This window comes from Eptesicus fuscus, chromosome 21 (genome assembly GCF_027574615.1).
Source record: "Eptesicus fuscus isolate TK198812 chromosome 21, DD_ASM_mEF_20220401, whole genome shotgun sequence".
Taxonomy (NCBI): domain Eukaryota; kingdom Metazoa; phylum Chordata; class Mammalia; order Chiroptera; family Vespertilionidae; genus Eptesicus; species Eptesicus fuscus.
The window spans coordinates 24,554,427-24,580,789 of record NC_072493.1 but is presented as its reverse complement, the minus strand read 5'-3'; the positions used below and the strand labels follow the sequence as shown (position 1 = coordinate 24,580,789).

The window sequence follows — 26,363 nt, the reverse complement described above, 5'->3', positions numbered from 1 at the left end:
AAACACTTTGAAACATTTAGACAAAAGTTCACATTTCCAAGTGGTTGACCATGATACCCTTCCTGTTTAATTTGGAGACTAGAGATCTTTAACTTAACCTAACATTCCTTAGGAGCCTGATACCCTCAACATGCTTGGGCTCCAAGTCAGCCTGGGATTTGTTTCACATTGAGAAATAACTTTCACATGCACTGTCTGTTAAACACAAGCATAAACACAGATATGCACGTGCATTCATAAATACATACACACATATCGACACATATTCATAAGCATACACATTCATCAGTGCTATACATACACCCACAAGCACACTAATACATGTTTACATGTGCTCACAAACGCGTGCCCACTCCGCGGTCCCACCCGCCCATCTGACCGCTCCAGCGGCGACACCTGCCCACTTAGGGGAAACCCACAACCAGGCCTGGGGCGCCACATGACACCCCCGAATGTCTGCAAGGGTCTAGAGCAGTGGTCGGCAAATTCATTAGTCAACAGAGCCAAATATCAACAGTACAACGATTGAAATTTCTTTTGAGAGCCACATTTTTTAAACTTAAACTATATAGGTAGGTACATTGTTATTAACTTAATTAGGGTACTCCTAAGCTGGCCTTTGCTAAAAACTCAAGGGGCCAAAGAGCCGCATGTGGCTGGCGAGCAGCAGTTTGCCGACCACTGGTCTAGAGCCTTCTCCATCTTATACGGCTTCCTTTTCTAGGAATAAACATCAGATTTGGAGAACCAAGGCGACTCGAGTAACTGGGGCCGCAACCTCTGACGGGGACTATCTGTTCCTCTAGGGGAGCCCTGAGTGCATCCTCCCATACTTCCCCGACTAATCCGGGCGAGATAGACGGATGCAACAGCCTCAAGGGCGCGAGGTGCTGGACCGGTCTTGGGGTGCAGGATTTGCGGGCGGAAGTGGCTTGGAGTGAGGGCATAGGGTACAGGGTGGAGGCTTGGGATACAAATGCGGAGTGAAAGCTTGGTTTGCGGCTGCGGAACCAGGATGGAAGCTTGGGGGTGCAGGTTTAGGGTTCAGGTGGGGGTTTGGGATCTCAAGTGAAAGCTTCGGGAGCGAGTGTTTTCCGTTCAGGGTGGAGGCTTGGTGGTGGGCGTTTTGGGGAGCGGGTTGGAGGCTTGCGGTGCGGGTGAGGGCGCCGAGCCCGCCTCCCGCGTGGGCACGCACCTTGTGGCAGGACGGGCAGGTGGGCAGCGCGCTCTTGCCCCCGTGGCCCCCGCCGCCGCCGCCGCCGCTCAGGCTGCTCTGAATCTGCGTGAGCTCCTGGCGCAGCACCTGCTTCTGGTGAAAGCTGAAGGCCGGGTGGTTGGAGGCCATGGTGAAGAGCAGCAGGAACTCATCGCCCGTACGGCCCTCGTTGAGCTGCAGCCCGTAGTTGTGGATGATGGAGTCGATGTGCGTGAGCGTGCGGTAGAGCACGCCAGCCGCCTCGCGCTGCTCCGAGCCCAGTAGCGCCAGCGACACCAGCAGCTTGCTGCGCACCACCTCGTCTGTCAGGTTGGTGAGGCTGCCCAGGTCGGCAGGGTTGTTGGCCTTGATCTCGGAGTCGCGCAGCGAGTGGTAGTCCTTGCGCGCCAGGTCCTCGAGGCAGGAGCCGAGGAAGCGCAACTCGAGCGGGATGCACAGGTCCAGCAGGCCGCACAGGAACTCCACGCGCTGCGGCGACGGCAGCTCCGAGAACCAACGGTACACGCCGTCCCTCTGCAGCGGGCAGCGCTTCTCCACCATGCTGCCGCCCGTGCCGCGCCGCCGCCCGGGGCCGGAGGCCGAAGCCCGGGGCCGGGGGCGCGGGGCGCGGCGGGAGCGAGCGGGAGGCGCGGCGGGGCCGGGAGAAGGAGGGTGGACGCCGCAGGCCGGACCGGGGGCGCGCGGCGCGGGTGAGACCCCCGCCAGGGGCCGGCGGGCGGGCACGCGCGGGGCGCTTGGGGGGCCCGGGGCGGCCGGGGGCGGCGAGCGGCCTCGGGCCCCCCGCTCACGGGCGGGCTCTTGGCCCGCGCCCGTCCCCAGCGGCGGCCGGTGCGCGGCGGCGGCGGCGGCTGCTCCTCGTCGTCGTCGTCGTCGCCCGGGAGGCGGCCGCCCCCATCTCCCCCCGCGCCGCAGGGTCTGTCACTGCGGGCCGCCCCCCGACGGAGCCGCCCAGGCCATTCCGCCGCCGCCGCCGCCGCCGGGCTGGTGCTGGCTGGCCGTTACTAGGACGGAGGCCGCGGGAGGGCGGGCGGGCGCCTCGGGAGCGGTGATGGACGGACACGCGGGGCGCGGCGCGCGGGCGGACGGCGGAGGGATCTGCGCCGGCACTCGAGCGGCCTCGCGCCCGGGCTCCGAGCGCCGCGGACGGATCCAGGCGAGCGCGGCCGTGTTCGCAGCTGACGGGCGCCGGGACGGAGCTCAAGTGGGCGGGGTAGTTGCCTCTCGCGACAGCCAAGCCGGCAGGGCCCGCCTCCCCCCCCGCTGATTGGCTCGAACTGCCCCTTCTAAGCCCGTGATTGTTTCGGATCCCCAATCCAGATTCACACACCCCCGCGACCACGCCCCCCGGTGCTGTCGATCTCGTTAGAGCCGCCCCGTTCCTCCCCTCCTTGGCCGGCGGAATCGATTGGCCCGTCGGGCCGGAGCGGTGGAAAATCCGGGGCGGATTTGTGGTTGCTTTTGTTCCCACAGATTTGCGTGGAGCATTGTTTTAGGTAAAAGCTAGGCAGGCGTCCGGCCTGTTTTATTCCTGAGCGTCACAATAGGGAGATAGCGGGAGTCTTCGAAAAGCTGCTGGAGCGGGGCTGCGGAGACCCGAGTCCCCCGTCCCTGCTCTGCCCGCTAAGCTGTGTGACCTTGGGCCAGCGGCTTGGTCTCTGAGCCTTGGGCGCCTTCACAGAAAACGAGGGTAATAATAACCGCCCCGGCGGCTGGTGAGCAGGTTGTGAGCTCATAGAGGGCAGGCGCCCTCATTTCTGAGGCTGTTGGCCTACCTTGGGGATGTGATGGGAACACGCTTTCTCCATTAAGGAAGCCTCCTTTCAGGGGGTTACTACCTCAGCTCAGGAACGTGGAGGATGCAGATACACCCACCAGGGGGTCGAGGAACAGGTGAACCGCCCCCTCACCTGGCATTTGCATTGGCACCGGATTACAGGCTGGGGGAAGGGGGGGGGCACCCAACCACCTTTAAATTCTGCCACTGCAAGCAGCTGCAAACAAGATAACTGAGACCCAGGAACAAGAAATTCATTCCTCCCGTGCTCTACCTCTAGAGCCCTTATTTTGACGTCTTGTGATCAAGGATGCGTCTTTTCCCTAAGCAACTTCATGGAGGCCTGGTGTATGCCAGGTTCTAAGCCCTGAGCAGGGCAGCCATGAGCAAAGTGGTGCCCTCCCTGCCCTAGAGAGCTTAAAACAGACATTACAGAACCATAGTTGAGGGGAAAAGAAAATTTGTTTTCCACACCTCGGACAAATTTCCCCAGAGGCACCCTGGTGTTCTTGGCCAGTGTAGGAAGGAGCAGGAATTCAGGATAGCTTCCCAAGGGTATTAGATCCATGTAGGTAGCAGGGGCAAGCTGGGTCTCCCGGCCTTATTTCCCCAGTCCAAACTAATTTCTACAAATAATTGAATTAATCCTTGTTCTCTTTTACCTCACCTTTTCGAGTGATTCCATGGAAGTAGTCACATTCCAAAATCCACGATATGAGGGAGTGAGGGAACATGAAAATCAAGACCATTAACACCTTTGCCTTCTGTTGGTAAATGAAGTTCCTCAGAATGGGATCTTATCAGCATTGGGGGTTCCTCAAATGCAGTCCAATTTGGCTGTGAAGTCCTCAAGCTCTGGTGCCAAGCCAACCTGGATTTCAGTCCCAGCCCTAGCCCACTCTGGGACCTTGGCTGTTCCCTCCACCCCTCTGAGCCTCAGTTTCCTCATATGTAAAAGGGAGTCAGGTACCGCCCAGCCCCACCCTCCCAGCTGACAGTGGAGCTCAGAGATGCTAATGGAAGCCATCTCTAGCTAGGACAACTAAGCCACAGAAGTCACTAGATCAAGGTCCCCCAGCCCCTGACAGCTTTTTTACCACTTCTTGCTGTGCTATTTGCTACTTAATGTCTGTACTGGGTTGGATAGTGCCTTCCAAAAGATCATATCCACCCAGAACCTCAGAACGTGACCTTATTTGGAAATATGGTCTTTAATTCAGGTAAGAATCAAGATGAGATCATGGTTAGAGTAGGCCCTAAACCCAATGAGAGTGTCCTTCTAAGAGACAGGAAAGAACAAGCAGAGACTCCGAGAAAAGGCCACGTGACGATGGGAGCAGAGATTAGAACCAGGGATGCCTGGAGCCACCAGAAGCTAAAAGAGGCAGGAAGGATCCTTCTATAGAGCCTTCAGAAGGAACCTGGCCCTGTCCACACCTGGACTTTGGACTTCTGGACTCCAGAACGGAGAGGGGATAAATTTCTGTTGCATTAAGCCACCAAGTTTGTGCTTATTTGTTAGGGCAGTTTTGGGACACATGGTATCATGTCCCCCTCAACTTCAGTTCAGCTCAATTCAGTGCAACTCAACGGATAATAAATTGTTACCCTACAGGATCAGACCCCAATACGGGTTTGGGAGCCTCTTAGGGGAATGGGATCCAGCCCCTGCAACTTGAAGGAACTGGCAGCCTGAACTCTCTACCCCAAAGTAGACATACTGTGCTCCCTGACTGCAGGAGCTGTCCCTTCTGCACACTATTCCCTCCCCCCGGGAAGCAGCCAGGGGTCTCCCAGGGGAAAGGGGTGGACACCCACCTGGCAGTCCGTCGGAACATAATCTCTCAGGCCCGGCCCTGATGCTGTACCCACTCTCCCTCCGAGCAAGCATTCTACTCTAAAACACATTCCATCTCTGGCCTATTTAGAGCTGCTCATTTTCCCATTTTCTGCAAAAGGTGACCCCTGGCTTCCATATTTCTCCACCTCTGCATTGACACAGTGGAGGGGCAGTGGGGCTGTGGGAGGAGGTTGCGGGGAGGGCAAAGGACAGGTCAGAGGGTGGGGCATTCCTCCCTGTGAGCGAAACTGAAGCTACAGTTAAAAGTTGGGCTGTGTGTTCAAAAGAGGAAAGAGTCCTCACACAATACAGAGTGGACAGCAGGTTCACCCCCTTCAGGCCATACTTGTCTTAACTCGGGGCCAGGGGTTGATAGAGCAGTGGGCCCTGCTGTTGGGGAGCTCATAGTTGAGGCTGGGACGGTACGTCGTTTTGCATTTTCCATAGGACTGGAATGGAGTATAAATTAATATTATTTATGAGAAAGAGAGAGACTTGGAGCTCACCACAAATTCCCCAAACAAATGATTTTGCAGTGGAGATATGACGTGCCTAAGTCCGAGTTAGTGATACTGACTAAATTACCACAGTAGGCGATGATAGGGCTGAGACCAGATTGGCCATCTGGATTCCAAGTATAACCCCTCCTCCCCCCTCACCCCGACACACACAGACACACACACACACCATATAGTTTTACTTTTTACTTTTCCTTTCTCATTTATCGTGGGGAGGGGAGCCTGGGGGCCAGGCTGGGTCAGGAACATGAAAGCATGACTGAGACACAGATTAAAGAGTTGGGGCTGGAGGTGCCCACCCAGACTCCCTGCCTGGATCTGCTGCTTATTTTGTCATGGGAGTAGGTCATCAGGATGTGTGTGGTCTCAAGTGGGATGGATTTACTGAGTTTCCTTTTTCCTTTGTCCTAGACCCTGCTTTCCTGTGACTTAAGAGAGCAAAGGGACTCCAAACCTCTAATGTGAAAGCCTTAAGAAGTGGGTCCTGCCCTGGCCGGGTGGCTCGGTTGATTGGAACATCATCCTGTACACCAAAAGGTTGTGGGTTCAATTCCCAGTCATGGCAGGTTTGATCCCTGATAGGGGTGCGAACAGAAGGTAATTGATATCTATCTATCTATCTATCTATCTATCTATCATCTATCTATCTATCTATCTATCTCCCTTTCTCCCTCCCTCTCTTCCTCTTTTTCTAAAAATCAATAAACATGTCTTCGAGTGAGGATTTTTTTAAAAGCGGCATACTGACATGATCCTTGCCCAGTGCCTCAACTATGAGAGCCTCCTGTGACTGTCATAACCCCATGTGACTGGTCCTGAAACCGCTATCATTGTTCCCGTTTCACAGATGCTCAATAGTCAGTCATGGACCCAGGGCCATACAGTTCATAGTATCAAGTCAATTGCCCAGACTCTGGCCCTCCAAGAGGAAAGCACCAAGTTGACCTGTCATTTATTCACTAGTTCTGCAAACCAAAGACTCCAAAGGTGTCTGTCATATGCCAGTTTTCCTGGCTGTGACTGCTAACAAAGTCCACCCGGAATCATAAATGGGCAGTTGTCTCAAACTGCACCCAGCCCTGTTTCTGCACAGCCACACACTTTCCTCCAAGCAGACCTGCTTCCCAGGGTGCCTTTGGCCTTGGGCTAGATAAGGTGCTTTCCCCGTGGGAATTAGCTGGGCTCTTATTTAACATGTTGATTTCTAAGCCTGACGCTAGATACTGACTGAGTCAGACACTGGGGAGAGGGACCTTGGGCTTTGCATTGGTCAGCACCCTGGTGATTCCCAGACCCTGGTTTGAAAACTGCCATTGGAGTAGAGGTCATGCTTTCAGGCTTCTAGTCAACCAGTAGCAACCACAGTAATAATCAGAGTCAAGTTTGTGTTACATGCCTACCAGCCAGCCAGGATACTCCCTATTTTATTGATACGTTGGGAAGCTGAAGCTTAAAGAGCTCCAAGAAAAAACAACAACAACAAAATCATAGACACAGACAACAGTGTGTGATAGTGAGGGGAGGTGGGGTGAGGGGAGGTGGAAGAGGGTATGGGGGGGGGGATAAATGGTGATGGGGAAAAATAAAAAAGGGGAAAAAAGAAGTCACACTGTGGATTCTCATCATGGCTCTGCAGCCTATTTCTGTGGGATATTTGTTTTCCACATTTCTGTGTTTCCTATATCACAGTAATGAAACACTCTGAAAGCCAACAATTAACTCAGTGCTGCTCTCAGTTTTGTGGGGTTTATTTGTTTACTTTTTTTACTCTGGAAGTTTTAAAAAAGACCCAACATCAAGGAATAATGTAGTGATTCCCCATATCCCTATTGCCCAGCTTCAGTAGAAATGACATTTTTGCCATTCCTATTTTATCTACTTCCCCACTCCACGCTAGCATAACATTTCCTTTCTGAAGTATTTTAAAGCAAGTGAATTGGAGCATATATGTATTAATGTGTTGTTTTTCTGATTATGAGATAACACATGCTCCTTGTAAAGAGATTATATCTCACTAAAAAACGATGTAACAGTTACAAATAATCTCACTTCTCAGTTATAACCAATGTTAACATTTTGAAATACATCTCTCTAGACACTCTTTTAGTAATATATATTTATGCACGCCTAGTTTTACAAAAATAGTATACTTCATAAAAATAGTATTGTACTCTACATTTTTGTGATCTGCTTTTTTCCACTTTACCTATCCCAGATGTCTGTTCATGTTGTGGACTCTTATAGATCACGGTTTTCAAGGACAGCCCAGAATCTTGTTGTTTGGATGTATGATGATTTATTCAACTAATCCCCTGTTGTTGGGCACTCAGGTTGTTTCTCTGCTCTGTTGATTGAGTTTCAACAACAAGGCAGTCCCGCTTACCTAGTCTTGGTACCAGGCTGAACCAGATGCAACGTCTGTAGAATCCTGCCTGACTTTCTGAGAACCATCAAGCAGAGATGGAGGGACTAGACTCTTCCCAGTGCCTAATCAAGTTGTCACTGCTTGGTTTGAAGTCTCAAGACAAAAGACACACCCAGATTCAAGTGTGTGTGAAAAACATACTCCAAAGGCAGGCAACATATTGTTTGGGTGACAAGGTTTAACTCAAAATATGGAAGGTTTCTTTTTAAAAATTTTAAAAAGTTGTTGACAATATTACAGATGTCCCCCATTTCTCTTCACCCTTGGCCCCCTCCAGCCAGCCCCTACTCCACCCCAGGTCTTCACCACACTATTGTCTGTGTCCATGGGCTAGGCTTATATGCTTATATGTTCTCTTGTCATCCCTCCTACCCATCTCCTCTCTGAGATCTGTAATTATGTTCCATGCATCCATACCTCTGGACCTATTTTGTTTGTCAGTTTATTTTATTCATTAGATTCTACATATAAGTGAGATTGTGTGAAATTTTCTTTCTCTGACTGGCTTATTTTGCTTAGCATACTAATCTTCAGGTCCATCATATTGTTACAAAGGGTAAGAGATCCTTCTTTTTTATAGTTGCACTAGTCGCCTGGTGCACAAATTCGTGCACAATGAAAGGAATTTAATTAGAAGAAATATTTTAATATAACTATTTTTCTCTATAATAGAAGTGTCAACCAAATTCACGATTGACAATAACAGATGGAAACACACATGTGCAAGAGCTTTTTATGTATCGTGCATGTGTGAGTCAACTTAGCCTTTTATATATATAGAATAAACTTGCTTAATTAGACCTGCTTTCTGATTTAGCTAAACTTTTTCTAGCCCAGTGAAGCACCCCAACTTCTCTTTCAGGTAATTGTCAGCAACTCAGCAGTAAATATCAACACGAAGCAGATTACTATTGTAGATCACACAGGGAGAACAAAGGGTAAAATATTTTTTTTTTTTTTTTTAATATATTTTATTATTTTTCACAGAGAGGAAGAGAGAGGGATAGAGAGTTAGAAACATCGATGATAGAGAAACATCGATCAGCTGCCTCTTGCACAACCCCTACTGGGGATGTGCCTGCAACCAAGGTACATGCCCTTGACCGGAATCGAACCTGGGACCTTTCAGTCCGCAGGCCGAGGCTCTATCCACTGAGCCAAACCGGCCAGGGCCAAAGGGTAAAATTTTTAACTGCAGCAGTGTTTGACTATATTCTGTGCAGTGAGAAAACCTGAAGTCATTTTCAAGGTCCACCATTTCTTACTTCTTTTCAGTTGGGTCAAATTTCTAAACTTTCTAAATCTCTGTTTTCCGGCTAATGAAGAGAAAATAGGATTCCACCGAGTCTCCTATCTACTTACTCCAGGACTTCTGTGAGGATCTAATGAGATGAGGCACAGGAAAACGCTTCACAGACATTTGGTTACAGTGTAAAATGTGTCAACCTGCCTATAAAGCAAGTTGTGTTCCTGGGCTGAAGAAACTGCAAGGAGGCTAGTTGCTAGGGAGAGAAAGCCAGGCATTGCTACGTGACGTCATTACCTGGCACCCACAGTGACCGTTTCCAGGCTGGGCTGGGCAGTAGGCTGCATTTTGCTCCATGGAGTCTCGGCAGCGTTGGCTGTGATTTGCTGGAGTGTTTCTCTGGAGCGGTGGTGGGGCCTGTGTCCCACTTGGGGGAAGCCGAGTATTGCTTTGTGGGCTCCAGGTCCATGGTGCTGTTTCTCTGTATATGGCCAGTGCACGTTACAGCAGCTCCTGCATTGGGCGTTTGTCCTCTGGTGGTCAGTGTGTGTCATAGCGACTGGTCGGACAGACACTTAGCATATTAGCTATATATATATGTGTGTGTGTGTGTGTGTGTGTGTGTGTGTGTGTGTATCTATATCTATATCTATATCTATATCTATATCTATATCTATCTATATATATCGTTCCATTGTGTAAATGTAACACAGCTTTTTTATCTACTCATCTGCTGATGGGTACTTGGGATGTTTCCAGACCTTAGCTATTGTAAAGAATGCTGCTATGAACATAGGGGTGCACATATTCTTTCTGATTGGTGTTTCAGGATTCTTAGGCTATATTCCCAGAAGTGGGATTACTGGGTCAAATGGCAGTTCCATTTTTAATTTTTTGAGGAAGCTTCATACTGTTTTCCATAGTGGCTGCACCAGTCTGCATCCCACCAGCAGGGTTCCCTCACAAGCACTTGTTTGTAGATTTATTGATGGTAGTCATGCTGGCAGGTGTGAAGTGACACCTCATTGTTGTTTTAATTTGCATCTCTTTGTTGATTAGTGACATGGAGCATTTTTTCATATGTCTATTTGCCATCTGTATGTTCTCCTTCGAGAAGTGTCTATTCAGGTCCTTTGCCCATTTTTAAATTGGATTGTCTTCCTTTTGTTGAGTTGTATAAGTTCTTTCTTTTTTTTAAATATATTTTTATTGATTTCAGAGAGGGAGAGAGAGATAAAAACATCATTGATGAGAGACAATCATTGATTGGCTACCTCCTGCATGCCCCACACTGGGGATCAAGCCCGTAACCCAGGCATGTGCCCTGACCAGGAATCAAACTGTGTATATATATGTATTTTTTAGAAATTAACCCCTTATTAGATGTATCATTGGCAAATATATTCTCCCATACAGTGTGTTCCCTTTCCATTTTGATGATGGTTTCTTTTGCTGTGCAGAAGTATTTTAGCTTATTAAAATACTAATGGCATATTTCATAGATCTAGAACAAATAAATATTCCAAAAGTTTATATGGAACCATAAAAGAGCCAATATAGCCTCAGCAATCTTGAGAAAGAAGAACAAAATTAGAGGGATCACAATACCAGATATCAAACTATACTACAAAGCCATTATAATCAAAACAGCCTAGTACTGGCATAAGAACAGACATATAGATCAATGGAACAGAATAGAGAACCCGGGAATCAACTCAAGCCATTACACTCAATATTTGACAAAGGAGACAAGAGCATACAATGGAGTAAAGACAGTCTCTCCAATAAATGGTGTTGGGAAAATTGGACAGATACATGCAAAAAATGAAACTAGACCATGAACTTACACCTTACACAAGAATAAACTCAAAAGGGATAAAAGACTTAAATGTAAGTCATGAAACCATAAATATTCTAGAAAACATAGGCAGTAAAATTTCACACATCTCATGTAGGAGAATTTTCACTTATACATCTTCTAGGGCAAGAGAAATCAAAAGAAAAATAAACAAATGGGACTATATAAAAATATGGAATGTTTCTTTTTAAACAAACATACCGGAGCTCACCTAACATAGTAACTCTCCTTCAAAGTAGTCACCCCACAAGGCAACACTCTCATTGCAATTAAACTGTGATTGCTGGAAAATACATTAGTGAACTCCTTTAAAACTGTCTCCAGAGACTGGTGTAAATCATTTTCTAATGTACTGTATGCTGGAGAGCCTCCATGCTTCAAGGTGGGATATCTGGAGATAGCCTGTGCTGATAAATTACAAACAGGATAATCCACTTTGCCTAGTTTGAGCAGAAACATGTATTAAATTATAACAGGGAATCCAGAGTCTCTAGCAGGGTCTGAGAGCCAGGTGTGGATATCATTCTTATATCTTTTAAAAAATGTCCATGTTCCTTGCCCGTTTTTCTATCAGGTTTTAGATCTTTGTTTCTGTCAATTTTTTAATTGTTGACAGCAACAGATGCCCCCATACTCCCCCTTTTTGTCCCCCTCTCCCCACTGAAATCTCTTATTCTGTTCCATGCATCCATGCCCCTGGACCTATTTTGTTTGTCATTTTATTTTGTTCATTAGATTCCACACATATATGAGATCATGTGATATTTGTCTTTCTCTGACTGGCTTATTTCACTTAGCATAATAGTCTCCAGGTCCATCCATGCTGTCGCAAGGGTAAGAGCTCTTTTTTTTTTTTTTTTTTTTAGTTTCTGTCAATTTTTTAGAGTTCTTTAGATATTAGGGATATTAGCCCATTATCTGTGATTTATTTTAAAATGTTCTCTCCCAGTTTGTCATTGCCTTTGACTTCATTTTTGGTGCTTTGTTTTTTTTAACCTTGAAAAAGTTGTTTTTATTTTTATGTAAAGTTAAATGTATTGATGTCTTTTTTTTTTTATTGCATCTGGATTTTGGGTTGTGGTTAGAAACCTTTCCTTATACCCAGATTATAAGTACATTAACCCATGTTTTTGTCTATTATGTATATGGGTTCATTTCTTCATATTTAGACCCCTGATCCATTTGAAGTTTACTCTTAGGTAGAGTATGAGGTATTTGCTTTTGAAACCGTTTTATCAAATGTATTAATTAAACCAGGGGTTGTAAAATAAAATGCTTTAAAGAGCCAGGCAAAGAGTAAATGAGTGAAACTAGATGGTAGAATAAAATAGGGAGTATTGAGGTCTGTGGCCAACCATAGGTTAAATTTAGTAGGTATATTAGTTTCCTAGGGCTGCTGTAACAAAGTACTGCAAATTTGGTGGCTTAAAACAACAGAAATTTATTTTTTTCAGTTCTGGAGGCTAGACATTTGAAATCAAGGTGTCTCAGAGCCCTGATGGAGAATCTGCCCCAAGCCTCTCTCCCAGTTCGTGGTGATGGCTTCGTAGCCCCGTCACTCCCACCTGTGCCTTCATCATCACGTGGCCTTCTTTGTGCATGTCTGTACCCAAAACTTCCTCTTCACATAAGGACATCAGTCATTAGATTTAGAGCCCACACTAATTCGGTTTGCTTTCATTTAACTTTGCAGATTACATCTGCAAAGATCCTGTTTCCAAGTCAGGTCACGTTCATAGGTTCCAGGGGGACACTATGGATCCAGTAGAGTGAGGGGAAAGCAGAATTGTCTGGAGCCCCTGTGGCCTGCACTCTGAGAGTTTGGGGACCCTTTGTAGATATCTTACGTTGCTGTGAGAATCATAATGCTGCTTAATGATGAAGAATCTGCTGTGTTGGGAAACTGAAACTTCATTCTGCGAATTGGTTCTGAAAAGCATTGACAGCTTGTCACCTTAAGATGTCCACAAAAAAGGAAGAGGAAATCCAATGGTCGACTCTTCTAAGTCTGAACTAATAGATGGCCTGTCCCACAGCCTTGCAGGAAACAGGCTTGTTCAGTATGAATATTTGGGTTTCCCGTTGGAAGCCAGACTCTGTTATGTATTTTCTGTGACTGTAAGGCGTGAGTTCCTTCAAATTCCTCTGTGCCAAAAGAGGGCTCATTTCCTACCGGGAAGGCGGAAGATGGTGCCTTCCCTGGCTAGTGGCAGAAGGGAACTCAGAGATGCTGGAAGGATCAGAAGGACGTGACATGCCGTTGCTGCTTTGAAGACAGACGGGGCCATGTGAGAAGGAATGTGGGAGCAGAGAGTGGCCCTGGCCTACAGCCAGCATGAACCTTAAACCTACAGCCTCAAAAAAGTAAATTCTGCCACAACCTGAATGAGCCTGGAGGCAGATTCTCTGAGAGACTAGAGTCCAGCTGGGCGACACCGTTGTTTTCACCTGTGAGACCTGAGCAGAGAACCCAGTTAAGCCTGTTCAGATTTCTGGCCTGTAGATTGTCAGATGATACATGGGGGTTGTTTTAAGCCACTAGGTTTGTGCTAACTTGTTATGCGGCAGAGAAATTAACACACCTCTGCTCTTGGTGAATTTCTAGGGGTGGAGACACTAGATGGGGGAGAAACGGAGATTTGGCATTATGCAATGTCTTTCTTCTGTTGCACCTCCTTCCATATATTCATCCATTCAGTTTATAAGAACTTCTCTTCCCTGTGCAAGACATAAGATATTAAAATTAACCAGTGTGGGGTGTTCTCAGTGGCTTCAGAGGTTGATGGGAATCAGACACACGTGCCTTCTTCTTCTGGTTAACTAGTAATAGAGACCAGGGAGCCAGGTGTATCTAACCACATTTGATCCTGGCGTCTTATAAGTTCCTAGGGCTAGAAGTAATTTGGTAAAGTCTTTTAACACAATTCCCCCTTTGGGGTAATGTCCCAGAAAATTGCATTCCCTTACCCCCAAAAAAGAAGCAAACAGCGGCTTTTATACATCACAGACCTGGGTACACCTAGTAAGTTACTGTCCACCTCCCAGTAGCTCTACCTCATAATGTCGAAGATGATGGGTGTGGAAAACCGGCTTGTGGCAGGTACTCAATAAATGTTAGAAGTTGGGCTTATGATCCTCAGGTGTAACACTTATTGCACACCCCTCCCTGATATCATGTTAAGCAGCGTGACCCAGAGCAGGGATCCTGAGCAGTGTCCTCATATCATCAAAAAGCTGAGGACTAGGGAAGGGACTTGCAGCTTTGGCTGTGTATAAGCATCATCAGGGGATGGCTAAGCACTGCCTGGCCCAGTGAGGAGCTGAGCCACTGCCTAGCAAGATAACCCATGGAACCCTGAGCATCGAGGGAGCACGTGGACGGCGCAGGCCAGGTTTCAGGTGGGAGGAGGGTTTGGTGCTGAGCAGGTCAGTGTAGGGTTTGAAAACCATTTTGTCACTTGCATGATTTGGGACTCTTGTGTTGAGGAGGGGGTGTGAGGAAGGAGGGGAATGGGAAAGCCCCCACTCAGGCAAGGGTGACCCAGGGTGACAAGAATGGGTGGGAGTCTGGGGGGTGGTGGTGTTTGATCATGGAGGAAGATCATGGACAGACATGGCCCTTTACCTTCCACGTCTCTGTTGTGGGTTGAGTTGTGTCCCCCCAAAAATGTGTTGAAGTCCTAACTCCTGCTCCCTGTGAATGTGGCCTTATTTGGAAACAGGGTCTCTGCAGATAAAATCAGGTTGAGGTAATGTCATTATGGTGGGCCTAATCCAATAGGACTTGGTGTCCTAAAAAGAGACACAGGAAGGAGGCCTTATGAGGATGGAGAAAGAGACGGGAGGGATGCAGCCACAAGCCAAGTGACACCTGGGGCCACCAGAAGCTGGAAAGGCAGGAAGGATCCTCCCCTAGAGCCTTCAGAGAGGCAGCCTGCCAGCACCTGACTTCAGCCTTCTGGCCACTAGAGCTGTGAGAAATCTTTATTGTTCTAATCCCCCGTTAGTAGTGCTTTGATAGGGCAGACCTAGGACACCGATCCAGTCTTCGAGGCTAGGGCCTGTAACGTGCAACACTGTTGATGAACTACCCGAAAGCCATTCCCAACTTTCTCTCACTGTCTCAGACTACAAAGGTTGGAAAACAAAATTTTTACAAGCCCACTTCCCTTGCATGTAGGAGTGACCGTGCAATCCAGTTCTGGTCAATAAGACCCAAGTAAGTCTGCCCAGGGGTGTCTGAAAATGTCTGCTTCTCCAACAAAGGGAAATGTGTCAGGCACACCTGCTCCCTCCACATCAGAGCCTCTTTGAACACGGCATGGCCCCAGCATTAGGGGTCCGGGGCTGCTGTCCTATGACCTGGCAGTGGCGAGCATGGAGACTCGCACAGACTCTGTGCCTGGCAGCATTCAGCTGCTCAGCCAAATTATGGCGTGAGAAAAATAAACTCGTGTTTGTTCAAATTAGTGGGTTTTCTCTACCTGCTGCTGAACGCTTTCCTAGCTGATATCATGCTCTGCTCATAGGAGCCTTTTCAGACCCCTCTTCCCTCTGGTGGACCAGAGAGGGTGAAGGTGGGAGCTCCGGACGGAGGAATAAACAGATTCTAATTCCGACTCTCACCCCTTCCCTCAGTGCCCCCAAGCTATCTACTTTACAAGATGGCAGGAGAGTAGGTAGGGGTCCTACAAAAAGCTCAGCACTAAAAACAGTCAGGGTCAGGGTCTGAACTGTCTCATCTTGCCTGGACTTTGGACAAGCTCTTGACACCAAATGGGTACCCCTTTCCTTAGTGTGTGCGCTTGTGTCTATATCACAGACACCATCCTCCTCCGCACCTGACCCCCAGCTCGGCTCGAGCCATTCCTGAATCAGAGAACAATCATGGCAATAGGTCATCACGGTTGCTGCCATTTATCAAGTGGGTTCTGTGCATGGGGCACAGAGCAGTAAATCCCTTGCCAAAGAACAGACAGCTAGTAAGTGACAGAGCTAGGCCTTGAGGCTGGCAGCTCACCATGCCTCCTGCCAAGTCTGAGCTAAGGGTTTTGGCACTGACAGCAGGAAGGGCAGAAATGCCAAGGGACAAAGCACTTTCATGTCTCATTTAACCCTTGTGGCATGCCTTGAAATCAATGGATCATTATCTTCACCTGGCAAAAAAGGTGGTCAGGCTTTGGGGGAGGAGAGCAGACACTGCAGAGCTTGGACTAGAACAACGATTTCCTGATTCAAAATCCTGCACCTTCTAGAATGGCTGAAGATTGAGGCTGGGTCGGGATTGCAACTCAGGGGTGAGAAGGGTCACTGTAGAGCGAGTTTCTTCAACACAGTGCAGGTGACCCTGATGTTAAGCGCTAACAACATCTGTCGAGACCTACTGAAGTCTGGGTACTTAGCAGTGGCGTCTCACTCAGTTCTCCTTTTACAGATGATGAGAATGAGGCTCAGAGAGGCCACTTGTCCTGTGTAGAAAGCCAGCAAGGACAGACCCGTGTCCTCTCCACTATGCGACCCTGTCACATTGGGGGGTTTCCTGACCACGTAGAGGCCTTTGCCCTCACATGTTAACCACAGAAGCTTTAACATATACATACCAGTATGTGTGCTTGTATGCTTTTATATGTATTTGGCTTATGATTTTGTTTGAAGTGTGGTTTCTGTGGCTGACAATTTTTTAATCACTGATTCATGTGTCACACGTGATTCTTTCATATATCTGATGCTTGGCACTGAGACTTACTTTCTTTTACGCAGGAATAGCATTCCACGAGGACATCTGTACAGAACGATCAGAACCATCCCTGGCTGTACAACACTTTAAGGCCTTGATGCATGTCTCAGTGGAAGGTCAGTCCTGTTGATACACATATACCAATGACTTAACTAAATTATTTTTATTTTAATCCTCACCCAAGGACATGTTTATTGATTTTAGAGAGAGCGGAAGGGAGATGGGGAGAGAGAGAGAGAGAGAGAGAGAGAGAGAGAGAGAGAGAGAGAGAGAGAAGCATCTATTTGTTGCCTCCTGTACGCACCCCAGCAGGGATTGAACCCGCAACCCGGGTATGTGTCCTGACCCAGAATTGGACCCACCACTCTTTGGTGCACAGGACAGCGCTCCAATCAACTGAGCCATACCAGCCAGGGCTGACTTAACTAAATTCTAAGCTCCTTGAAAGAAGGGACCAGGTTTGATACTTTTTTTTTTGTCACTTTGAGTTTTTAGCTCTATATGGGTGCCTTATACACAGTAGGCACTTATCAAATGTTTGCTGATGGTTGTTCCTTCAGCAAAGTTTTTTGCAATGCATCTCCCAAACAAATATTTCCTTCTGTAAAGATTATGGTACTGTGTCAATTTCTCCAGTTAGTGGGAAATCTTTCCTATCAGTTATTATGTGTTATGTATAATTATGGTTCTACCCAAATGCTTGGAAAGTAGAATTTTTTTCAAAATCTTGTTAATATTTCCTTGTAACAGCATTAACCCCAGAATCAGAAAGACTTGAGCTGGAAGAGAATTTAGCAGTCAGATGAGTTAATTTCTTACTCAGCAGATGAAGGAACTGAAGTTCACAGAGGTAAAGGGCTGTCAGGGACCACCCAGTCAATCCACTTGTCAGTCTGCCATTGGGAGCTGATTTCTGGGCCAGAAAATTGATGATTCACAATTCTTCAGGTTCTTTTATCATCTCTATGTTTGACCTTATTTTTTCTGTATTATAAATATGATAACATTTTTGCAATAGCACATTCTATTCACTGTCAATCCATGCATGCTTGTATCATTAGACATGACTTTATCCATGTGGCCTGTTAACTAGCAGCTCTCAGAGGGCACGGACCAGGTTTGCTCATGGCGACTAGGATGTGTAAGGTGATCAATATAGATTTGTTGAATGAATGAAAGTTGGACTGAAACACAGTGTATGACTTTCTCATCACTCCTGTGTTCCACTTGCATATATACTAATAATAAAATGAATTCATGTATTGGGACCTACAAACTGGAGGCTGTCCACCTCCGTGGCATGGGCATGTCACAAATCTAAACCTAAGTCAGCCTGCACTTATGGACACAGATGTCAAGGAAACCTAATACTGTATATACCAATCACAGTCCCCCAACTCAGCTTTAGCTAGCTTAGCTTAGGAAGTAGGACCTGCTGGCCTTCTTAACAAATCCTCGACTTCCTGGCCAATCGTGCCCAGTTTCCACGTTGCCTCGTCTAACATTCTATAAAACATGCCCTTTCTCAAAAGCCTGTGGGAAGAGGGTTCCACGGCTGGTGAGGCACTGTTTGCCCCCAACTCATGGATTATTTTTCCTTGAATCAAGGACATCAAACTTGCCCTAGCCGGTTTGGCTCAGTGGTAGAGCGTCGGCCTGCGGACTCAAGGGTCCCGGGTTCGATTCCGGTCAAGGGCATGTACCTTGGTTGTGGGCGCGTCCCCAGTAGGGGGTGTGCTGGAGGCAGCTGGTCGATGTTTCTCTCTCATCGATGTTTCTCTCTCATCGGTGTTTCTCTCTCTCCCTCTCTGTAAAAAAATCAATAAAATATATATTTTTTTAAAAAAGGACATCACACTTATTACTTAATTGTTTTAGCTTTGTCATTTGACACTAGGTTATTCTGTTTAGTTGCGATGGGATTTTAGAGAGAAATATCTTTGGCTGCACTAAACAATGGCATTAAACATATAGGGTTTTATTTTTCTCACATGACAAGAAATCCAAAGATGAGCAGTGCCCATGCTGCTCCCTTAGTGAAGCTCAGTGGTATCAGGGACAGCATCCTTGGTTCTTTTGGACTTTCCTTATGGTAGCAATATGGCTGCCATATTGCTACAGCTCTAGGCATCACATACTGTATTCAATACAAGAAAAAGGGAGGAAGGGATGAAACCTGTAGATGTTTCTTATATGACCTGTAGATATTTCTTATAAGACAAAAAGCAAACACCCTTCCATAGATTTCTACTTAAATCTCATTGGCCAACATTGTGTCTGTGGCCACCCATGCGTCAAAGGAGATGAGGAAAGAAAGTGGCCAGGACCTGACCAAAAGCTTGGTGATTGGGCTTCCTCACTTGCACCTCTGCCATCGCCCTTTGAGAAGCGTGCCCAGACTAGCCCGCTGGTCCTGGGATGAGAATGAGAGACAAGTGAAGAAGAGCCATCCCAGTTGAGCCCAGCCTGGATCAGCCAGCCTCCATCAGACCCCCAGATGGGTGAGTCCAGCTGACCCTCAACCTACCTGCAAATGTTTGAGAACTAATGTTTGTACAAAAACTCATATAATTTAACACCAAGACAAACCAATTAAAAATGGTCAGAGGACCTGAACAGACATTTCTTCCAAGAGGATGTATACATGGCCAATAGACAGATGAAAAGATGCTCATTGTTACTGAGCATCAGATAAATGCACACTAAAACCACAACGAGCCCTGGACGGGGGGTTAAGTTGGTTGGAGTGTTGTCCTGTACACCAAAAGGTTGCAGGTTCAATTCCCAGTCAGGACACATATCTAAGTTGTGGGTTTGATCCCCAGTCAGAGTGTATACAGGAGGCAACTGATCGATGTTTCTCTCTCACACAGATGTTTCTATCTATCTCTCCCTTCCTCTCTCTCTGAAAAAATCAATAAAAACATATCCTCTGGTGAGGATTAAAAACAAAACAAAACAACCACAACAAGATATCACCTCACACCTGTGAGAATGGCTATCATCAATAAATTAACAAACAACAAGTGCTGGCGAGGATGTGGAGAAAAGGGAACCCTGGTGCACTGTTGCTGGGAATGCAGATTGGTGCAGCCACTGTGCAAAAGAGTATGGAGTTTTCTCAGAAAATTAGAAATGGAACTAACTTATGACCTAGCAAATCCACTTCTGGGTATTTATCCAAAGGAACCCAAAACTCTAATTCAAAAAGATGGATGCATCCCTCTGTTCAGTGCAGTATTATTTACAATAGCCAAGATATGGAAGCAACCTAAGTGCCCATCAGTAGATGCTTGGAAAAAGACATAGGTATAAAATAGAATAGTACTCAGCCATAAAAAAAAAAAAAAAAGAGTGAAATCTAACCATTTGGGACAACATGGATGGACCCAGAGGCTATTATGCTAAGTGAAATAAATGAACAAAATAAATGAACAAACGAAACAGACAGACTCATTGATACAGGAAATTAACTGAGGGTTGCTAGATGGGAGGAGGGTTGGGTGTAGGTGAAAGAGGTGAGGGGATTAAGAAGGATAAATTGGTGGTCAAAATAGTCACAAGGATGTAAATACAGCATGGGAAACACAGTCAACAACCCTACCTAATGAAAGGGTAACATGCTAATTGACCGTACCTTCACTATGCCCACAGCCAATCAAGGCGCTATGCAAATTAACCAAGATGGCGGCCCCCACACGCTGCCCAGTCCCCCATTGCTGAGCGGCTGATGGACCTGATGGACCCGGGCCGACAGGAGGCGCCCAGATCGCTGCTGGCCGCCCGGGGCCAGGCCCCAACCCTGAAAGAAGGCGGAAGATGGTGGCCAGAGCCAAGGCCTGGGTCCCCCTGGTGCTGGCGGAAAACTGGTTCAGGCAGCCAGGTGAATGAATGTCTTGCACGAATCTTTGTGCAAATGGGCTTCTAGTGTATAATAATAAAATCATAATATGCTAATTAGACTGGATGTCCTTCCAGCCGAAGCTGGGGCTGTGAGGGAAGCCCGGGTCCTGGGTGCCTGCTGGCGGCCAGAGGGAAGCATGGGTCCCGGGTGCCAGAGGGAAGCCGGTGCCGGCAGCCAGGGGAAGGAAGGCCTACTCTTGTACGAATTTCGTGCATTGGGCCTCTAGTATTGTAATAATTATGGATGGTGCCAGGTGGGTACTGGACTTATCAGGGTGGTCACAGTTTAAGTTACATAAATGTCTAATCACTATATTGTATTCCTGAAACTAATATAATATTGTATGTTGACTAATTGAAAAATAAAAAAGAGAAAAAAACCTCTTGAATCTGCATATTGAAAGATCACAACTTGACTCAGAAAAATTAACAATAAAACAAAAACAAAACTGCACTAATACAAAAAAGAAAACTATTGTCATTTTTTAAAATACACATTTTTACAACAGCTTTATTGAGATATAACTCACATATCATATAGTTTACCCATTTAAAGTATACAATTCAATAGTGTTTAGTAAATTTTAGAACATTTTCATCATCCAAAAAAGAAGCCCTATACCCATCACCATCACTCCCCATTTCTCCCCAACAACCCCAGCCCTAGGCAACCACTTACCTATTTTCATCTCTATGGATTTGCCATTCTGGACATTTCATATAAATTGAATCATACAGTGCGTGGTCTTTTGTCACTGACTTTTTTAACTTAGTATAATGTTTTCAAGGTTCATCCATGTTGTAGCATATGTCAGTATTTCATTTATTTATTTTTGTCCCCCCCCCCCCCGCCAGTTTATTGACGTATAATTGACAAAAGTATATATACTTAAGGCATATAACCTGAGGATTTGATATGTGGGTACATTGTGAAGTGATTATCACAGTCAAGCTAATTAACACTCTCATTACCTCACACAGTTACCCTTTTTCATATTCCTTTAGCACATGTCAGGTCTACAATACAGTATTGCTAACTCTAGTCACCATACTGGAATTAGATCCCCAGAATTTGTTCATCTTATAGTTGAAGGTTTGTACCCTTTGACCAACATTAATGATTGCTGCTTTGCGATGTTTTCTCACCTGTTACTATGGCCATGACTACCTGATATAATTGGCAAAACTCATTGTTTACCCCTGGGTGAGTAGCAGAGCATTTATTAAGCAGGCCCTGGGGTATGGCAAAGAGGTCCAAGACGTTGTCTCCCTCAGGGAGTTTATATCTCTAGCTGAGGAGAAGAAAGCCCTTAGACTCATGATGATTTGCTATTTCTGTTTCTCATGTTATCACCTTGAACAGCAAAGAAAGCCATTGTGTGCCAAGCATGACAACAGGTGCTTTGTATAGTTAATCCTTTACACAGCCTTGCATCAGGCAGGAGGCTTTGGGCTCTGTGTACCAGAAAATCTAACCCAAAGGGGATTAAACAAAAAGGAAGTTCATTGTCAAGAAGTCCCCAGGTATTAAGGCCCCAGAGATACTTAATGCACTGGCTTAAGGACACTGTTGAGGACCCAAGCTTTCTGTCTGTACCTTCTTTCCTCCTTTGTGTGTCAACCTTGGCCTTAGTCAGGCTCTTCTCATGTTCACAAGTGGCTGCACTGTTCCAGGCATCACATATAGCACCCAACAAAAGAAGAAATATTATCTCTCTTTCTGTATCGATTTTAAGGGAAAAACCAAACCAAAACAAAACAAAATCTTTCCCCGAAACCCCTCAGGTCATTGACCAGCTTGGGTCACATGCTCATACTTAAACTAACCACAGACGAGGAATAGAGTCATCGTGATGGCCCTTGGATATGCCTTCTGGGGCTGGAGCCAGCTCTTCTGAAGCCCATGGCTGTGCAGAGTGTGGAAACCATAATAAATTTAGGGTTCTGTTTCCAAATGAGGACACTGAGGCTCTGAGAGGTTATGTAACTTGCAGGAAGTCACATCTGGTATGCTTCCAGCCCAGATTTGTCTGACCCCAAATGTCTCTCCACTAGACCACCCTGCTGCTTTACATGAGGTGGTAAGATGGGATGAGGAGCGGCTTAAATTACATCATTATAGGTTGTTGTTACGCTTTAAGTATCATGATCATTGTGGCCAGCATACTCCATTAGAATCAACTTTTGATCATCATGTAGGTGCTCTGTAATCATTAATTTTACAGCAAGGCAGGTAAAATGTAGCCTCAGATAACCACACAGGCTCATTCCAACATTGTATGAAGGCCAAGTTGGCCAGGTTAATCACCTCCACATGTGGGAGCAGACTCGCAGCCTCCTGGTACACTTTTTTCCTTCTCGTTTGCCCCGTGGCTAGTTCTCTGAGAGTGAGCCGCCACACTAGGATGAGGGAAGGAACGTCCCTGGACCCAGTACTAACCCATTGTCATGGATAACTGTGGATTAGGCCAACCAGCAGCAACCTCATCCTCATCATTCATTTGGAACTCACACAGCACTGCACATCACTAGCACCAACACAGGCCGTGTCATAACCCCATCTCCAGTTGATTGTGTGGCACCCTCTTCGTTCTGTCTGGGTCATTCATGGTCAGTGACATTGGAAGCAAGCGAGAGCTGGGAAAACCCAGAGCTTTGGAAACCTGGATTCTACACTGAGTGGCCAGATTATTATGATCTCTGAATGCATAATAATCTGGCTACTCAGTGTATATCTTATATAATAAAAGGCTAATATGCAAATTGTCCCCTCAACCAGGAGTTCGACCAGCAGGCAGGCTGGCCAACCACCCATGTCCTCTCCCCCTGGCCAGGCTGGCCAGACCCCACCCATGCATGAATTAATGCACTGGGCCTCTAATACACACACACACACACACACACACACACACACACACACACACACTGAGTGGCCAGATTATTATGCATTCAGAGATCATAATAATCTGGCCACTCAGTGTATAGTTCCTGGCTGTGTGGCCTTGGGTATGCCACTTATTCTTTCTGAGCTTTGATTTTCTTATCTGTGTAACAGGTGGTGCCTTACAGGCTGCTGACCATGAACACCAATGTCTGATGTGTGGCTGGGCCCCCAAGAGCAGTGGCCATGAACGTCATATGGTTAGGCTTGGGCCAATAACATTGGGATGAGCAGTCAAGGCTCCCGAGTGAAACTGCTGAGTTTATAAACTCTGGTGCCAACTTCTTACAGCACTTGGAATAGGGCCAAGGCAGATTCAAATGGAGTGAATTGATCTCCTAATAGCCACAGGATATCTTGGCATACTCTGAAACAAGAGCTTCAATTTTCCTGTGAGTGCAGGCTTCAAAGGCTTGTGAGCTTCCTTGCTTTGTCCAGGGAAACTAGAAAAGAAACATTGAATGGATTTATATTTCTGTATGGGTGGGTATATTAGCTTCCTATGGCTGCTCTAACAATTACCCCAAATTTAGTAGCTTAAGACAATACAAACTTAATATCTTATAGTTCTGGAAGTTGGAAGTCCAAAAGGAATCTTTCAAGTTAAGAAATTAAGGTGTCAACAGGGCTGCATTCATTTGAGAGGCCCCAGAGGAGAACCCATTTCCTTGCCTCTGAATGCTTTTAGAAGCCACTGGCATTCCTTGGCTGGTGGCCCCTTCCTTCGTCTTCAGAGCGCATCTCTCCAACCTCTGCTCCATCATGCTGTCCCCTCCTTCTCTGCTGACCTTTTTACCTCCCTCTTATTAAGAACCCTGTGATGGCCCTGATGGTTTGGCTCAGTGGATAGAGCATTGGCCTGCAGACTCAAGGGTCCCAGGTTCGATTCCAGTCAAGGGCATGTACTTTGGTTGCAGGCACATCCCCAGTAGGGGGTGTGCAGAAGGCAGCTGATCGATGTTTCTCTCTCATCAATGTTTCTCACTCTCTATCCCTCTCCCTTCTTCTCTGTAAAAAATCAATAAAATATATATTTTTTTAAAAAAAAAAGAAGAACCCTGTGATGACATTGGGCTCTCCAAACAATCTCTCATCTCAAAACCCTTAACTTAATCATAGCTGCGAAGCCCCTTTGCCATATAAGGTGACATATTCATGGGTCCTGAGATTAGGACATGTGTAGCTTCGGGGCTAGTATTCGGCCTGCTACAGTACGTATAAAGCAAACCTGTGGTGGAGGGGATGAAGTGTGCATCAAATGTCCCATGTGCTTGATGCTCCCGTCAGCGATCATACTCCTGGGGAGTGGGACAATCTGCGGAGGACGAGGATGGATTCTAAATTATTTCTGAAGACTAAGAGAGAGATTTGGCTTTACTAATACTGGCTCTGGATTGACACTGGCTCTCTGTGTCCTTGAGAGCCCAGACAGGTGGATAGACCACTGGCCAGTTAGGCAGACAGTAGTTAATGCAGTAATCACCCTTTTCTGAGGTTTTGCTTTTTGCCGTTTCAGTGGCCCACAGTCAGCTGCAGGCCAAAAATACTAAATGGGAAATCCCAGAAATAAATAATTAAATTGTGCGCCATTTTGAGTAGCGTGATGAAATCTTGTGCCGTCCAACCCAGGTCATAACTCATTACTTTGTCCAGCGCTGCCATGCTGTAGACACTCCCTGCCTTATAGTCACTTTGTAGCCATCTCGATGATCAGAATGACTGCTGTGGTATTGCAGTGCTTGTGTTCAGGTAACCCTCATTTTCCTTAATAATGGCGCCAAAGTGCAGGAGATGTGATGGTAGTAATTCAGATATGCCAGAGAGAAGCCATAAAGTGCTTCCTTTTAGTGAAAAGGTATACAATGTGCAGGAAAAAAAACATAGTACATATAGGGTTCAGAGTATCTGCAATTTCAGGCATCCATTGGGTGTCTTGGAACATATCCCCTATGGATAAGGGAGGACTTCCCTACAGGGCGTTGGTTGACCATATGTTGTAGGACTGAAAGGCAAAAAGGAAACTGAGGTAACACTGAGGGGGAGTAACTATGGCCCCTTGGGGCTTGGTCATGCTGCATGTGGTCACTCCTCACCTATCTCCCAACATACCTCCTGTGGGAAGAGGGAGACTTTCATAACAAAGTCCCATTGGCCAGTTTGTTAGCTCTTAGGATATTGTACATAGGGTTGTGAAGTACTGGCTTAGGAAAATGGATTTGCAGGTTATATACCTATCTCATGGAGTCCTAACTAAATTAGACATGTGCCTTAACAGGATTCCTGCAAAGAAACTGTGGACCGAAGGAGATACTATCCTAATAAATCAAGCACAAGCAAAGAGCAAGAAAATTGCAGAGACAACTGCCTTATTTGTGGAACAGACTCTATATCAGATTTATTCCAAGGTGAAAACAAAAGCAGTCATCCAATCAGACATCAAAGGAACACAGCCCCAAATTCCAAATGATCAAGAAGTCTATTGGAAAATGTATTCAACAACCTATGAACATTCACAAAAATCCTCACCCCATAGGCTTCTTTCTGCCTTGAGGTATCAGTAATGATGGAAGCTGTCACAATTAGTAAGAGATTAAAAAAAAACATTGTTTAATCTTTTACTCAGCACTCTAAAATTTTTATTTTGATATGGGCTTTTATTGTGCATAATATATGAGAAGAGTAATGCATGTGTACAATTCATAAATTTTAAAATGCACATATAGCCCTGGCTGGGGGGCTCAGTTGGTGGGAGTGTCTTCCCATACACCAAAAATGTTGCGGGTTCAATCCCTGGTCGGGGTGCATACAGGAAGCAACTGATCCATGTTTCTCTCTCATATCGATGTTTCTCTCTCTCTCTCTCTCTCTAAAATCAATAAATATATCCTTGGGTAAGGATAAAAAA

General features: G+C 46.2%; 1 protein-coding gene and 1 long non-coding RNA gene across 10 annotated transcripts in view; one reads left to right on the top strand and one right to left on the bottom strand.

Annotated features, from left to right (window-relative positions):
- Positions 1-1,967, bottom strand: part of ZCCHC14 (zinc finger CCHC-type containing 14) — a 69,035-nt gene extending 67,068 nt beyond the window's left edge. For all 5 annotated transcript variants that reach the window (XR_003616876.2, XR_008554889.1, XM_054710138.1 and 2 more), the window contains exon 1: positions 1,196-1,967. Coding sequence is in view for 3 of the 5 variants with exons in the window: in XM_054710138.1 (XP_054566113.1) it covers positions 1,196-1,756 (561 nt within the window). In the remaining 2 variants the exon portion in view is untranslated. The remainder of the gene's footprint in view (positions 1-1,195) is intronic.
- On the top strand, positions 1,655-26,069 carry LOC114230914 (uncharacterized). 5 transcript variants are annotated; one of them, XR_008554893.1, is made up of 5 exons: positions 2,916-3,106; positions 5,760-5,945; positions 16,638-16,730; positions 20,269-20,497; positions 25,734-26,069. It is a non-coding gene; the product is annotated as an uncharacterized LOC114230914 (long non-coding RNA). The 5 variants fall into 5 exon arrangements; XR_008554890.1 differs by lacking the exons at positions 2,916-3,106; positions 20,269-20,497 and adding an exon at positions 1,655-1,714; XR_008554892.1 differs by lacking the exons at positions 2,916-3,106; positions 20,269-20,497 and adding an exon at positions 2,609-2,709.
- Positions 26,070-26,363: the final 294 nt, after the last annotated feature.